General features: G+C 41.6%; 1 protein-coding gene across 3 annotated transcripts; it reads left to right on the top strand.

The window, feature by feature from the left end:
* The first annotated feature begins 293 nt into the window (after nucleotides 1-293).
* On the top strand, nucleotides 294-12,891 carry NFYB (nuclear transcription factor Y subunit beta). 3 transcript variants are annotated; one of them, XM_083462127.1, is made up of 7 exons: nucleotides 294-470; nucleotides 5,373-5,466; nucleotides 7,179-7,309; nucleotides 7,887-8,084; nucleotides 10,209-10,287; nucleotides 11,709-11,788; nucleotides 11,995-12,891. In XM_083462127.1, the coding sequence occupies exons 2-7, from the start codon at nucleotides 5,373-5,375 to the stop codon at nucleotides 12,025-12,027; spliced, it is 615 nt and encodes a 204-aa protein (XP_083318253.1). In that variant the 5' UTR covers nucleotides 294-470; the 3' UTR covers nucleotides 12,028-12,891. The 3 variants fall into 3 exon arrangements, with proteins under 3 accessions (XP_083318253.1, XP_083318254.1, XP_083318255.1); XM_083462128.1 differs by lacking the exon at nucleotides 294-470 and adding an exon at nucleotides 505-1,570; XM_083462129.1 differs by lacking the exon at nucleotides 294-470 and adding an exon at nucleotides 1,991-2,121.
* Nucleotides 12,892-15,280: the final 2,389 nt, after the last annotated feature.

Genomic DNA, 15,280 nt, shown 5'->3' with positions numbered 1-15,280 from the left:
GGGGAGGGGGGAGACGCCATTTCAGGGGAGGGGGGTGTCCGCCTCAGGTGCCCAAATATCTTGAGCAGGCCTTGAGTTCTGACAGGAAAACAGGACTCTTCAGACGAGCCCGCGCGCGCGCCCGTGTGTGAGCGCGCGCCGCCGTCACCGCTTGTGACCGTCGGGTTGTTGGTTTGATAGTTTATTTATTTCTAGGCGCGCAGCTGTTTGAAAGCAGGAGGAGGAGGAGGAGGAGGAGGGAGGGAGGGGGGAGAGAAGGATCCGGCCAGCGGCGGGAGGGCCGCCCCATCGCGGGAAGAGCCCTCCCGCGAAGGGAGGGGGCGGCGGCTGGCGAGGAGGAGGCGGCGCGGAGGGAGGGCAGGCCGGCTCCGGGAAGCGGTGCTCCGCGCTGGGACTGGTTCCTTCGCAGCCATTTTCTGTCCAACCAAACAGCCGATTTGCGGAGGGAGCCAACCAGGGCCGCACTGGAGGTTTGTGCCTGGCTCCGGCCAATGATTGGTAACCGGTTTCACTGCAGGCTCGAATGAAATGTCCGTCTCCCTCCCCGGGCTCCGGCGTTGCCGCCGCGCCGTCGCTGAGGGGACCAGGAAGTGCGGGGAGAAGGAGAAAGCGAGAGAGAGAGAGACAGGCAGACAGACAGAGAGGAGGAGGAGGAGGAGGAGGAACCGGGGGGAAGGAAGGAAGAAAGACCGCGGCCCGGGCCCGCCCGCCCGCGTCTTTGTACTGCCGCCGCGGAGCGGAGGCTCTGGCGGCCGTTGCTCGGGGCCTGGAGAGGGGAAAGCAAGCGGGGGCCGTTGGCCGAGGCCCCTGAAGGGAGACGGGCTGTTGTGACAGGAGCTGACCCCTGGAAGAGGAGCGGCGGCGGCGGCGGGAGGAGCGTGTCACCACACGCGGGTTGGGGGGGGAGGTTGCGTATGTGTCGAAAGGAGCCGCGTTTGCCGCCCGAGCCAATAGCCCTCCCGAGGCGCCTTCCCTCTCCTCTCCTGCTTTCCCAACCTGGGGGTCGGAGGGGACTCCCGAGGTTGAGGACCGACCACCCCCCTCTCGGCCAAGCGCGCGGCCCGAGCCTATCTTATTTTTAATAGGCGCCTCTTCTACTGTTCCCTCGTGGAGGCCGCCCTTCTTTTCCCTCCCTCCCTTTCGCCGCCCCCCCCCCGCTCCTTTTCTCCTCCTGGGGTGGAGTTGGGTCTATTTGTGCACAAGGGCTTTTGTCTGCTGCTCGCTCTTCTGTTACTCCCCCCACCACCACCCGTCTCCCTCCATTTTTTTTTTCATTTTTTTTGGAGGTTCCCTGAAGGGGGAATGGGGCGGCGAAGGGGTCGGTGGCTCTCCTCGCCACCACGTTGGCGATGGTCTGGAAGTCTCTTTCTACACACCCCACACAGTCGTCGCTCATGGTTATCCCCCCCCCCCCCGCCTAGCCCTTGCACATGGCCGCCTTTCGCGGTCTCCAGAGTGGCTTTGGTTGCGGAGGCGGAGAAACGAAGCTGTCAAAAAGCGCTCTGCACGCTAGAGAAGCTGCTGTTTTTGTCTCGCTAAGTCCTGGTCGCAACGCGTGTGAACCCCAAAGGTGGGTGGGCTTGTGGCTCTGGGGTGCCATTTAGCCGGGGGTGGGGGTGTCATTTTCCTAGCTTCCACATGTTCAAGCGTTACCAGTTACTTCTGTCTTGTTATGGGAGGTTTGTCTTTTGTCTTACACACTCGAGCTTCTTTTTCCATCCTCCCCCAGTCCGTTTCCTTGTGAAGTCTCCTTGTCAAGAACATTGTTTTATAGAGTTCATTTACACAGCCACTGGAATTGTTCAATCCTCAGACTTGTCCCTGACCCCACCTGCCTAGTGTGAATGTAACCATCAGATTTGAATTGTTTGTGTGAATCCTAAGAGTACAAACTAGCTGGCTGGCATGAGTTCTGTGATTCCCCCCCCCCCAAAAAAAAACATAACTCAGTCATAGACCTCTGTTCCATTTTGCATACCATAACTGATTTCTCCATTTGTTTTATTCGTCTAGTCAAAAAGTCTGTAAAGGTGGAAAAACAAGTCCAAGTTGCAGTTATGTGAACTAACCCATTTTGAAGACTTACTCTTTTGTTAGGGCAGTTTGTGTTTCTCCTTTTAGGTATATAAAGGCTTTAAAAGCACCCAGCAAAATTCTAGAATGAATATTCCCTGTATACAAAGTGTATGTGATCTGTTGGTTTCCTGGGGTTGCCTACCAACACTGAATAGCATTAGCTTAGGCCTTCTGTAAACAAACTCTAGGTAACCCGCAATATGTTGTGTGACAATTCCATGCTGACATGGAATTCTCATGCAGGAACAAGACAGGTTGACAGAACAGATCTTGTATTGGTTGCCTTTGTCTGCTTGTGCGAACTTGAATGCACAACTCTACCAGCAGAATGACAGATACCGCAAGCAGTAAAATACATAGAAAAGAGTACATTGAACAGTTTATAGAGTGTCATGGTGCTAGCCAGCCATGCGCTCTACCACCTATTCAAGCTTCTCCCCCCCCCCCGTTTTCCATCTTCTCTCCCCAGCAGACACTCATCATGTTGTTTTTAAACGCTGTTGGGATTTCCCACCCCCCTAAAGATTATTTGTACTGCAATTTTTGTCCCACCATGCCTGCTGGCACCTCCCTCTTGTGGATGGTGCCATTTTGGCTACATAAAGATTGCCACTTAGAGAAAGGTGTTAATATATAGAATGAGTGCAAAAACTTTTCTGAATAAAAAAGTATTATTGTATAAGGTTAAAGGCCTATTCTTGCAGCAGTCTTCTTGATTTCAGCATGGCCTTAACTAGCCTGAAGGCAATCTGATACGTTCTACTACTATGTGCTGAGTAGCTGCACTAGAATTAACCGTGCTCATTAAAATCCTGCAACTGTGCCCAACTTGGGTTTAATTTTCTTAAGAGCCACATTCACTTGAAAATTTGGTGAGATGTCCTTGTGCATATTTAGTATGGAATTGTCCTGTAGTTAGATTGGTTATTGAACTGATGGTTGGAAATTCCAAAACAGGAAAATGTTGAAGTAGGATTAATTACTGGTTTGTTTGTTTGTTGGACACCTACTGAAATAGTCTCAAGGTGACTTATAAACAGTATAACACACACCATAAAACATACAAATGAAATAAAATAAAAGAACACAATTTAAGAAAACAATGCTAAAAAAACACCACGCCAAATATCTATAGCATAACTGGCACAATAGCCAGTTATCAGTAGAAAATTAATTATTTTTTTTTAAGAAAAGAAAAAGAGGAAAAAAAGAAAATTAATTATATAATCAACTCACCAAATGTCTCAGAGGAAAGGAAGGTATTGCCCTGGTGCCATAAATATATTAATGTCTGCACCAGGGCACCTCACTGGGAGCGTGTCCCATGAACAGGAGAGGTACAACCTTGTTGCCACTCTCTTCACCTCTCTTTGATGGGGCACCTGGGCTCAGATGACAACTATGGGGTTCATAGTTGTCTGAACCCCTGCTGTCTGAGGAGATACTCCATCGGGTGTTGGGGTCCCATGCCATGTAAGTCTTTATAGGTTAAAACCAGTGCTTTGAACTAAATTCAGAGATGTATTGGCTGCTAGTGAAGCTAGCCAGAATTAATGTAATATGATTAGACCGTCTAGACTCCACAGCCGTCAGGCCACTGCATTCTTCATTATCTGCCGTTTCTGAACTCTATTCAGAGGCAGTCCCATGCATAGCATGTTGCCTTATTTTAATCTGGAGGGTACCAGAATTGAAGCCAGGTTATCCTTGTCCAGATAAGGATATAGATGGGGTACCAGCTGAAGCTGGGAAGGGAAGGGCACTCTATTAAACAGAGAGCACTCATGCAGCCAGTGACAGTAATAGAATTCCCAAGCTACAAACCTGTTCCTTCAGGAGAAGTGGTACTCTGTTTGGAATCAGTTGACCACCACTCAGCTGGTCAGAAGAATTGTCCCTTAACAGCATCTCTGTCTTGTCTAGGTTAAGCTGCATTTTGTTGCCTCTTATTTTCATAGTAGTTTTTCAGAAACAAGCAGAATCAGTGACTTCCATCAGTACTAATTCCCTAAAGTGCAGGTCTTCAGAATGTTGTGTATTTCTAGAGAAATTGTTGCATTTTCACAGTGTGATGTTTTCATATTGCTCTTGTGCTCAATGATTTCCAGAAAGTCATAACATTTTGCTTTATTTTTCCTGACTAATATAGTTATAAAACATAGTGTTTTATTGCATAATTTGAAAGTGACAAATGCTTGAAAATTATATACTGAAATGGCAATTGTGATATAAGATATCTGTAGACAACTAACTGATATTCTATTATAAACAAGACATGCTGGCAGTGGCCTCTTTATAGGCCTCTGTACAGTATCCATCAGTAGGGCTATTTCATGTAACTTAAGAAGGGTCACTTTCAACTCATGAAAGCTCATTTTCTTATTTGGAGTCGTAAGTTACCTCTTCCAAAGAACAGTCTTGGCTAAATGACAATTCCTATCAAATCTGGATTCTGTACAAAATCTTAAAGTAAATTATGTCAGGTATTTTCTTCAGCTTTTGCCTCAGCTGATAACTTTCTTATGTCAGAAAAAGTTGGGTGAATGAAACTTGATTTAAAGCAAGGATTCTAGGATAGCGGTTGTCATCTTGCCAACAGTGGTACATTGGATCAGATTTAAATAATGGCGTGTTAGACAGGAGGAGAACATGGATGCTGAAGTTGCACTCTGTTATAATAGGTAGATCCTTGAGAGAAAGCACTAGCTGTATCGTTTTTATTTAAACTTGATGGTTATGCTGAAGCATAGTCAAAGCATTAAAGAGGTCATCCAAACTTATTAATATTTAACAGAAATAAACTCAGTATTGTTTAATGAAAAATTGTTGGTAACTTCATAAACATTGTCCCCTATTATACATAATATAAAACTGGTAACATCTCTCAGAAGTATTCAATTATTTAGATAATTAAAACATTTTCAAGTGTAGCCCTTTAATCTTCAGCAGTGTGTATTTTGCAGCCCTTGTATATGATCTGCCTCCCCTGAACCTCTGGCTCTCTGTGGATAGTTGCCTTCTTCACAGACATAAAGTGTTTTTGAATAATAAAAGCTTCATATTATTCATAAATAATAGAGGTACTGCTGTATTACACTAAAATTCTTCAGTAGAAGGCTTAGTTTGAATAAGCTGTTGCGTGTTAGGCAGCAAAGATCATGTGTAGTGGGCATGCAATACTATTTATATTTTCAAATCTCAGGTATTTGGATCAGAAATATGTACTCAGATTTTTAAGAACAATATGCTTAGTCAAGTGGAGTGGACTGTTCTAAACTCGGATCCTTTTATTCCAGATGGATGGTGATAGTTCTACAACAGATGCTTCTCAGTTAGGAATTGCTGGAGACTATATTGGTGGTAGTCACTATGTGATACAGCCTCATGATGGTAAGTAATGTATTGGTCAAAGACAGTGTCCATTCTTATTGTCATTTTTCACATTGCAGCTTGCAGATGTGTAGAAGAGACGTTACTGCAGCCCTGTGAAAATGTATCATAGTCTGTAAAAGAAGACCATATCATAAGACTCATTCACAGCTCTGTATTAAATTAATAGCTCTTATATGAGACCATTGCTCAGCAATGATAAAATTAATGTATACCATGTAGTACTTGTGTGCCATATGCTTCAATCCTGTGCACATTTCCTTGGGCTCAAGCCACATGGAACCTAGTGGGTGCTATCAGTTGTTGGTCATACTTAAGTCCATTGATTTCAGTGGATCTACGTTTAGTATGACTTACTGGTAGTTGGGTATCACCCAGTGGGACATATTTAATGAGTAGCATTGTGTTGCAAGTAATGTGAGAAAAAGCTCATATTGGTACTGAACCAATCGTTTTATTTTAACAATATTTTAAAAATAAATTTTGTGGCAATCCTTAAGATTACCAGTTCTGTCTCTTGTAGATCTACAATATGTCCTAAAAATCTAGTTTTCTGTGATCTTGTAATGTAATATCTCTAAACACATAAAGAGTATAAAAGGAACCCTGCTGGTTTCAACTACAAGCCTATCTAGTCCAGCATTGTGTTTCCCACACTTGTCTATGGGAAGCCCAACGGCAGAAGATGACTACAGTCGCACTCTCCAGCAAGTATTTCCCAACAACTGAGATTCAGAGGCATCATGCCTCTGATCTTGATGGTAGCATACAGCCATGATGAATAATTTCTGTTGGTTGTCTTTTCCTTCATGAATTTATTTAATTTGCTTTTAAAGCAGCATGTATGTCAGTGGACAAGATCACATATTGTGATAGCAAATGTGGTGTACTTTCTAAAAGGGTGTTTAATTTTTTTAAATTTTTACAGTTAAATACATTTAGAACTAAACTAAAAGGAGGAAGGGTTTGGTGGGAGAGAGGGAGAAAGCAGAGGGAGAATAAGCTCTGTCAAACCAGTAGAATGATCTCTTCCTTTTCAAGGTACGGGCATTTGGAGAAAAAAGATGCAAGAGAAACTTTACTAACAGTTACTGTACAGCAGTTGTTTTGATGATGGTCAAAGGCTTTGTAATGGGAGGTGGTTTTCCAAATAAGGTAGGGTTGTCATACGCCCGGTTTCTGCCAGACGTGTCCTATATGCCTGCTCTTTTGGGGATGACCCATAGCTTTGTGCTAAACTACATGCTTTGCATGCAGAAAGCCTCAGGTTCAATTTCTGGCATCTCCTGGTAGGGGCAAACCCTCTCTGAAACCTGGAAGAATCGCTGATGGTCAGTAGAGACAATGCTGAACTAGATGTGTGTGTATGTGTCACACAGTGATAAGCTATGTAACCCTTTTTCCCCCTTCGTGCTCCTAAAATGTCAATTTTCAGCCCAGATTATTTTGACATGCTGGGATCACCCAGGAAAGCTGAAGAATGAGAAAGTGTATATGTTTACTTTTTTTGTACATTTTTAAGGTGGGAATGTGAACTTCTATAGCCTACATATATGACAGGCATTTAAAATGAGAGCTATCATAGTAAAGTTAGCAAATGTGTCTTTTTTTCCCCTCTTCGAAATATGGCAACCCTGAAACAAGGTGTAAGTGAGGTTTTCAAAGGGGTACAACATATGAAGCTAATATTTGTATATTCTCTCTTTTTTTAGATACGGAGGATAGCATGAATGATCATGAAGACACAAATGGCTCCAAAGAGAGTTTTAGAGAACAAGATATATATCTTCCAATTGCAAATGTGGCAAGGATAATGAAGAATGCTATACCTCAGACAGGAAAGGTAATAACTCAGAAAGAGAGCTTTGCTAGCATTCCAGAATCTTAGATTCATCATAGATTTTTTTTAAATGTGGCATAATCATTGGGTTGCATTCAGTGGGGGTTTAAGACCAAATATTGAGAGCTCCTTCAGATGTGATGTAACAATGAGAGCAGGAAGTACAAGTGCTTTCTAATCCTCCACATCTCCAGCTGCCCAAAACAACTTTTGCATCTGCCTCCCATGGAGGGATTCTGGTCCTAGGTCCCCAATTGTTGCTGGACTACATCCCATCATCCCTGACCATTCTACATACTGTGGACACACAGTTAGGGAAGGCTACTCTAAATGAATGGCAGCTTTGGTTTTTCAATTATTATTATTTCTAAAAAACTACTACTCAATTCAAAATTGTCAAACATTTCAAAATTGAGGTAATGTGTACAATTAAACAGTTATGTTTGGGGTAGCCTTACTGGCCCAAAACATTTTATTTTGTTGGCAGTTTTGGTGGTGTATATAGTAGGGTTAATTCAGATTGGAAACAAGAAATAGTTTGATTACTAGATGATGATGATGATGATGCTGATTATTCTAGATTGCTAAAGATGCAAAGGAATGTGTTCAGGAGTGCGTAAGTGAATTCATAAGCTTTATAACATCGGAAGCAAGTGAGAGATGTCATCAAGAAAAACGGAAGACTATAAATGGGGAGGATATTCTCTTTGCCATGTCCACTCTGGGATTTGACAGCTACGTGGAACCTTTGAAGTTGTACCTTCAGAAGTTCAGAGAGGTTTGTAATCTTTCTGTGGTTTTACTTTACAACAGTTTGGAATTTTGTCTGTTATGACTAATTACTGTTTTTATATTTTATATAAACCAGGGGTGTTGACTGAAAATTTTATTTATATGAAGCCTATTTTCAGAATGTATCGTGTTTCTTTTTTTAAAAAATATATGTAATTTTTGTTGATGAACCAGCTGGTTTATATGCTTTTAAGGATTTGGCCTTTTTCTATCCCTGCTAGATTAGTGTTGCAACTTAGATGGCATGCACTGGTCTGAAAAAGAAGCTTGTGTTTACTAGCTTGCTGCTTTTACTTCATGTTTTTATTATCGCATGGTGCACTATTTAGAATTGCTTTATTTTAATGTGTCAAGTCCAGGAGAGCACATGGTCAAGCATCTCCACAAATTCAATGCGAAGCTTGAATAATCTAGCATTTGCATTCCCCTTTTGACTCTTCTCCTCTTCCCATACGTTTTGCAATGTTTTACTTCCTCTCTGGATCTGTCATGTCACAGGTAGACTCTCTATCCTCTCTACCTTGCATCTATTTAACATTATTGTACTTATTCTGGCCAAGAAGAACAGCAGCTATTGACCCCACACTTGCTCTTTTATTTTTATTTATTTAAAAACATTTTTAGGTCACACTTCATATTAAAAGCCCCAAAGCGGTTTATGACAGTGGATTAAAACATTCCTAATGCCTGATAGGATAGATGGGGGGGGGCAGCTGCTTTGTTCTTTGTAATCCCATAATGATGTGGGGGACAGATTGTGGTGGCGGTTCTCTTCATTGTCATTTTCTTACTTTCCTTCTTACTGTGGGTAGTGCTAAGGGGCAACAGCAATAAGGAGGGTGAACTAGCAGCAGTGGAAAGAAAGAGTCTCCTGAGCAGCTTGATGCAGCTCTGGTTGTTGATTTTTGATTTTACCTATTTATTTCGTTAAGAAGCTACATTGCAAAATGTTTGAAATGAGCACTTAATGTAATGTGTAAAGAAATCTGCAGTCGCTTTCTGTGGCAGTAGCTCAGCATTGCTCATCCCTGCCCTTTGCTCCTTTTCACATTGAATGCTGTTTGTGTGCAATTTGTGCCAGCAATAATTCCTTCTTATCCGAACGGGCTACGATGCACAGGTTAAACTGCTGCAGTTTCAAATGCACAAGTGGCAACTTGGGCTGCTACAGTCATGCAACCTCTTGAATCTTCCTAGTTGTTTCTGGTGACACGAGGTCTAGCTCCCACAACCCTTTCACCCTCCTGTTTTTGGCAACCACTCACTAGAAGATGTATATGAGAGGTTGTGTTTGCTGAAGAACCATAGACCTCTTGCAATAAAAGCTGAAGGAAATATCACACACCTGTAATTTAAATATTGCTGTTAATTGCATTAACTGTGCTTGGATCTGTCTCTTGAGCTGCCTTTCCACCTTGCCTCATTTCTGTTCAGAGTTAGAATTCAGCTGTAGTGGACCTCCTGAAAACAGCTCAAGGCCATAGGCTTCTGGCATGACTCAGGGGGGTTCTTCACACTTGCTTCTCACCCAAGGGGAGAATTCTGTGCGAATCTCTGGTTTGGCTAATTTAGAGCCTGCTGCATTCAGCCTTCGAGCCTCCAGATTGAGCCAAGCTTCCAGTTTTGACTACAAACCTCCTGACTGAATGCACTGTGTGACACAGACTGAACCCAGGTTTACTCTGCTTAGTTAGTTTATAGTGTATAGCTTCTGATGCACAGCATCTCCTAACTTTATGTACATAGTGTAAATAGTTATCTTGTTGTTTGAGGCAATATAAACACTTTATACTTAACTCAGTGAGCAAGGAGTTTTCTCTGAAATGGCTAGCAATAACAAAGGGGGAAGATCCTGAAGCTCTGCTGCGCTACTCTGCTGGTTACACTGCTACAGGTGTGATCTTAAAATGTTATCAACATTCACACCAAGAATACAGATAGAATTATTGGTGTACAAAATATGTAGAATTACAGAATTTTGTAATGGAGATCCAGGGTTTGAAAAACCTATTGCGTATAAACTACACTGCTGTTCCAAAAAGTGTGCAATGATTTAAGTGGTTGAAAGTGCTTGTATCCTCATACAAAACATCATTTATGCTTTTTCAAGGCCATGAAAGGAGAAAAGGGTATTGGAGCAGTTACCACAGCAGATGGTCTGAGTGAGGAGCTCACAGAGGAAGCATTTAGTAAGTAACACTTGAAGTTGCTGGGACAGATTTTGCTTTTGATACTTGACACTTGAGATTGGAAGAAGCTTGTCAATATGACCAAGGGACTGCAAGCTACCAAGTACTGCTGCCATGTGGTTTATGTAGAAGTCGATGAATGGTGCACTGAAATGCACTGGAGGCTGTGCTTTGTGGTTGGCACCTTGTGGCTGGTTCATGCACATGTATACATCTCCTGAGTTCTATTTATTTATATTTATTCACAATATTTATATGTCACCCAACAGCAAAGGTTCTTTGGGTGGGTTACGCAACATGAAATCAGAAACGAGATAAAGCTAGAAAGAGTGAGTAACATAAAAGCATGAAAAAATTATGTATTTTATTAATACTACATTTATATACAACCTTTCTTCCCAAGGAGCTCAAGGTGCAACCTATGGCTCTTAATCTCTGCCCTGCCACTGGCGCCTCCCACCAGCACTTCCAGCATTTTCCCATTAAAACACTGTAAGGTAGATGAGGATGAGAAATAATTACTGGTCTCAAATCACTCGGTGAGCTTCATGACTGGGGATCTGAATCCTAGGCTCCAGATCCTAGTCCAGCATTCTAACAACAACAAAATAGAAAAGTCTTCACCTGGTGCCAAAGAAATCAAAGTACATGCCAAGCAAGTGTCTCTGGGAGGATGTTTCACAACTGGGGTGCCACCTCTAAGAAGGCCCTCTCTCCCTCTCCCTATATGCCTCATTTGATGGGGGCACCTGAATAAGCTTCAGAAGATAATCTTAAGGTTCAGGTGGGCATATGTGAGAGAAGGCAGTTCTTCAGAAAATCTGATTTCAAGACATTCATGGTTGTAAAGTTAACTGTTTAAATTGGGTCTGGAAATAGTCTGGATGCCAGTTCACATGGCACAACACTGAAGTAATCTTAACAGCCAATCTTATCGAATAATTTAGCTTGGGGACCAAATGGACCTTTTTCAAAGGTATTACACTGCAGTAGCCCAGCTGGGAGGTTACCAGGTTGGGCCTGTGGATAACTGTAGGAAGAGTTAAGTTCCTCTGGCTTCCCTAAGATGCTGTTTGTATCTTCAGTGACCATTCTAGATCCAAGAGCACTCCAAAACTTCATGCTAGTGTAACTTATTTCATTTTCCAAATTTGATGCTGCTGCCACCATTTCATTGTCTTGAGTCTAAATTTCTTGTCTTCACCCAAGTTTCTCAATCTTATCTGGTACCTTTGTTTCTCTGTTTTTAATATGCACCAGTGAAAGAGATTAGATTTCATTTGCAATATCAGGTGGTGTCCTGATACACTGTACACTGGCCATAATACATTTTTTGTTTAATGGTGAACACATTAAATTTGGTTTGGAGTATCATTCTCTGTGGATTCAGTCCCTTAACTAAACTGCTTTCTTTCTTTTAGCTAACCAGTTGCCAGCAGGCTTAATAACTGCAGATGGCCAACAACAAAATGTTATGGTTTATACAACATCTTATCAACAGGTACAGTGCTTCCGGTTCTTTTTCTCCTGACTTATATTTAAATAGTCCCAGTTTCTGTAGCTACAGCTGATAGCAACCAGACAGGTAATAAACAAGTCCAATGGTTCTAAATCAGCACTTGTTTAACAGTTGAACCTTCCAAATAAATGCATGTGCTTCTATTGTAAATTGTTGAAATTAACCTATCTTTGTTTTGCACTCCCTAGATCTCTGGTGTTCAGCAAATTCAGTTCTCATGATTTGAAGATGGCTTTGGATTTGGGAACTTGAAAGAGATGGGCAAGGAAATGGGAATGCTGAAAGGGAGGAAAACTTTGGTTTAAAATGGCTGGTCACTTTGTATATAAAATAGCTGTAATGTAGCTGCCTGAGGCTTGACTAATTGAGGTGTGAACTCTGACTCAAACCTTTTTTCATGAATGATTTTAAAAGAAATTGGATTTTAAAGGTATTAAAGTATTTTTGTTTTGTACAAGAGTTTGTTGCTCTGTATAACTCCTGTATGCATTGTATATTGCAATTTACTACTGTCAGAGATTTGTAGACAGTTTCTTATTTTCATATTGAATCATGTTACTTTTGTAATTCAAGTAAACAGCTGGGTAATTAATTCAAGTTTACCCTTTGAATAAAACATAAGGGTACAGTTCATTTTGAATGCAAGTTGCCTTTATTATAAAAAATGAGATTTTGTTTTGTAACTGTCTTGCATGACTAAAGTTGCGTTAACATATTTATTAATATTTCGACTTTGAAAGGGAATTCCTCAAACGCCAGCAGTTCAAAAGAAGTGCTCCCAGTGTTTTAATGTAATGATTGAATTAATGTGAATCCAGAAGTATCCAGTCTCTAGATCTTAGCATTAGAAGCTTGGGACATAATCTACCAAGAACTGCTTTGCACAAGTTTTCACAAGACAATAACTGTCTTCTGCAGGGCTAGTTCTGTGGATTGCCTGGTGCCCCATAACAGTGTTAACTGTACATTGTAGTGCAGTCCCTATTTTGCAACAACTAGAAGTATGTAGTAGAGTTTATTTTGTTGATTCCATTGACTTAGGGGCATTCGTCTCACTGCTTTTGAAATAAACCCTTTTTAAGTTATGATCTCTCTTCATAAAAGCCAAATTCTCTTTACTCATTTGCAACAGTTTGATAGTCTTTTGGTAATTCATCATTATTCTCTAAACTTCTCCATTTCCATGCTTGATGGGAATTCTGAACTGTTTATAACATCTGTGGAGTGTGTGGGTGTATGCTTGTGTCTGAATGGATCTGAAATGGAAGACTTCAGTTTGCACTTGGCTGGTGTTTTCCCATCTTTGCAATAAACTGCCATATACCTAAATAATATTACTTAATTTTGCATATGAACAGATTGTGCCAAAGACCACCTGTTCTGGTACATTTAGTGTCTAGATTGGGGGGTGTGTGTGTGTGAATATTTTGCTGGTGCAACATTATACTGTTGCTATTAGGATAAAACTGCTAGCTTTAGCCACCCTATAGCTCAAAGCAATTGCAAGGTATAGGGGTGGGGAACCTTGATTCTCTTACCCGGCTTTCTGGAAGCTTTGAGCTATAGTCCTGCTGTTCAGACGCCTTGTACTAGGATTAATTGCTGACTTGTTTCACATATTTTATGAATTATGTATTGGAGCTAAAAGCTCAAATGCTGCCTCAGGTCCCACATAGCCGAAGAATGCAGGTGATGCACTTGACAAGGCATGGGAACTTAACAAAAAGTGAAGTTGGCCTCAGTAGGACCTATCCATAGCCAGTATGGCCCTTTTCATAATGGAGCTAGGACAAAGCAATTAAGTTATGTGTATGATGAGAATTATATATATGCCATAGTAAGTATGGGGAGACTTCTGTAGAAGGACAGAACTTTCATCCAACTATAATTCTTGTCTGATATTTTATATGGAAAATGTAAGTCTAGAACTCAAGTGTTCAGCAGCTTCCACGACAGGGTAGTTAATGTTATTAAAACACTACTTTCTGTAAATCATCCCCCATAGTTAAATAGGAAGTTAAGACGAGTGTTTGTTGTTATTCACCACTTGCTTTCAGGAATCTGTGGTTAGAGTATACTTTAAAAGAAATAGGTATGACAGTCTGAAGAACTGTTATGTCTAGAACCCTGATGTGCAAACTGCCATTTTATTTTCCTGGAATATGTCATTATATACTGTCCCTCTTGCTGTTTTTATCAGATGACTCCTGAGCTACTGTGTAAAACTATCTTGAGTTCTCCAGGAAATGGCATTTTGCCTTGGTAATTTTATCTTGTGCATCGGATATTCTCACAAACAATGGGAGACTTATATTGTGCCACTGCTATCTTCGTAAGTGACTCAATCCTGACCAACTAGATGAAATTCAAGTTGGTTGAAAAGAGAATAATGCAGCAAGGAAACAAATTAACTAAATGTTTATAAAACATCTGCCCAATCTAATTATCAATGGATTGCAACTGGCTTATTAATTGTGCAGTTGAGTACAGTGGTACCTCGGGTTACATACGCTTAGGTTACAGACTCCGCTAACCCAAAATATTACCTCAGGTTAAGAACTTTGCTTCAGGATGAGAACAGAAATTGTGCGGCGGCGCAGCAGCAGCAGGAGGCCCCATTAGCTAAAGTGGTGCTTCAGGTTAAGAACAGTCTCAGGTTAAGAATTGACTTCTAGACCGAATTAAGTACTTAACCCGAGGTACCACTGTATTACTTATTTCATAAAATTTATACACCACTTGATTGTAAAAAACCTCAAAACAGTTTACGTTACACACCATTACTATCAGTGTTGCTGTTTTGTTATCATAGAATCATAGAGTTGGAAGAGACCACAAGGGCCATCGAGTCCAACCCCCTGCCAAGCAGGAAACCCCATCAGAGCACTCCTGACATATGGTTGTCAAGCCTCTGCTTAAAGACCTCCAAAGTAGGAGACTCCACCACACTCCTTGGCAGCAAATTCCACTGTCGAACAGCTCTTACTGTCAGGAAGTTCTTCCTAATGTTTAGGTGGAATCTTCTTTCTTGTAGTTTGGATCCATTGCTCCGTGTCCGCTTCTCTGTTAGTGCTTATTTGTAGCAGGACACTGGAGGGGGATAATACTATACTGAAGGGACATGTAAAAGTGATGTAGTATAGCAATTTCTATCCCCACCTGTGAAATACTTGCACAGTGACCATTCAGTAGAATTTCACTGTCTTGGAGTCCAGAAGGCACATGCTACGCCAATCACAATACAGTAACACTAAATGGGTCTGGCAGTCCCAATATGCTACACTGAGTTCTAATATGGAAGATGAGAAATATATTAAGGCGCCACCTAATCATGTTATGAACCCAGACCCTGCCGTCATGAGCCCCTTTGTGTACCCCCTTCACAGGTTTGGAGGGCATCAGCTCAAGAGGCAGCCTTTTCAGTAGTGGTCCCCTGAGCTTTTGGTTCTTAACTCCAGAAAACCACTTTTTAAA

Source organism: Podarcis liolepis, assembly GCF_965112155.1.
Source record: "Podarcis liolepis genome assembly, chromosome: 10".
NCBI lineage: Eukaryota > Metazoa > Chordata > Lepidosauria > Squamata > Lacertidae > Podarcis > Podarcis liolepis.
Note: the sequence above shows the minus strand (reverse complement) of the source record. Positions and strands in the feature narration are given on the sequence as shown.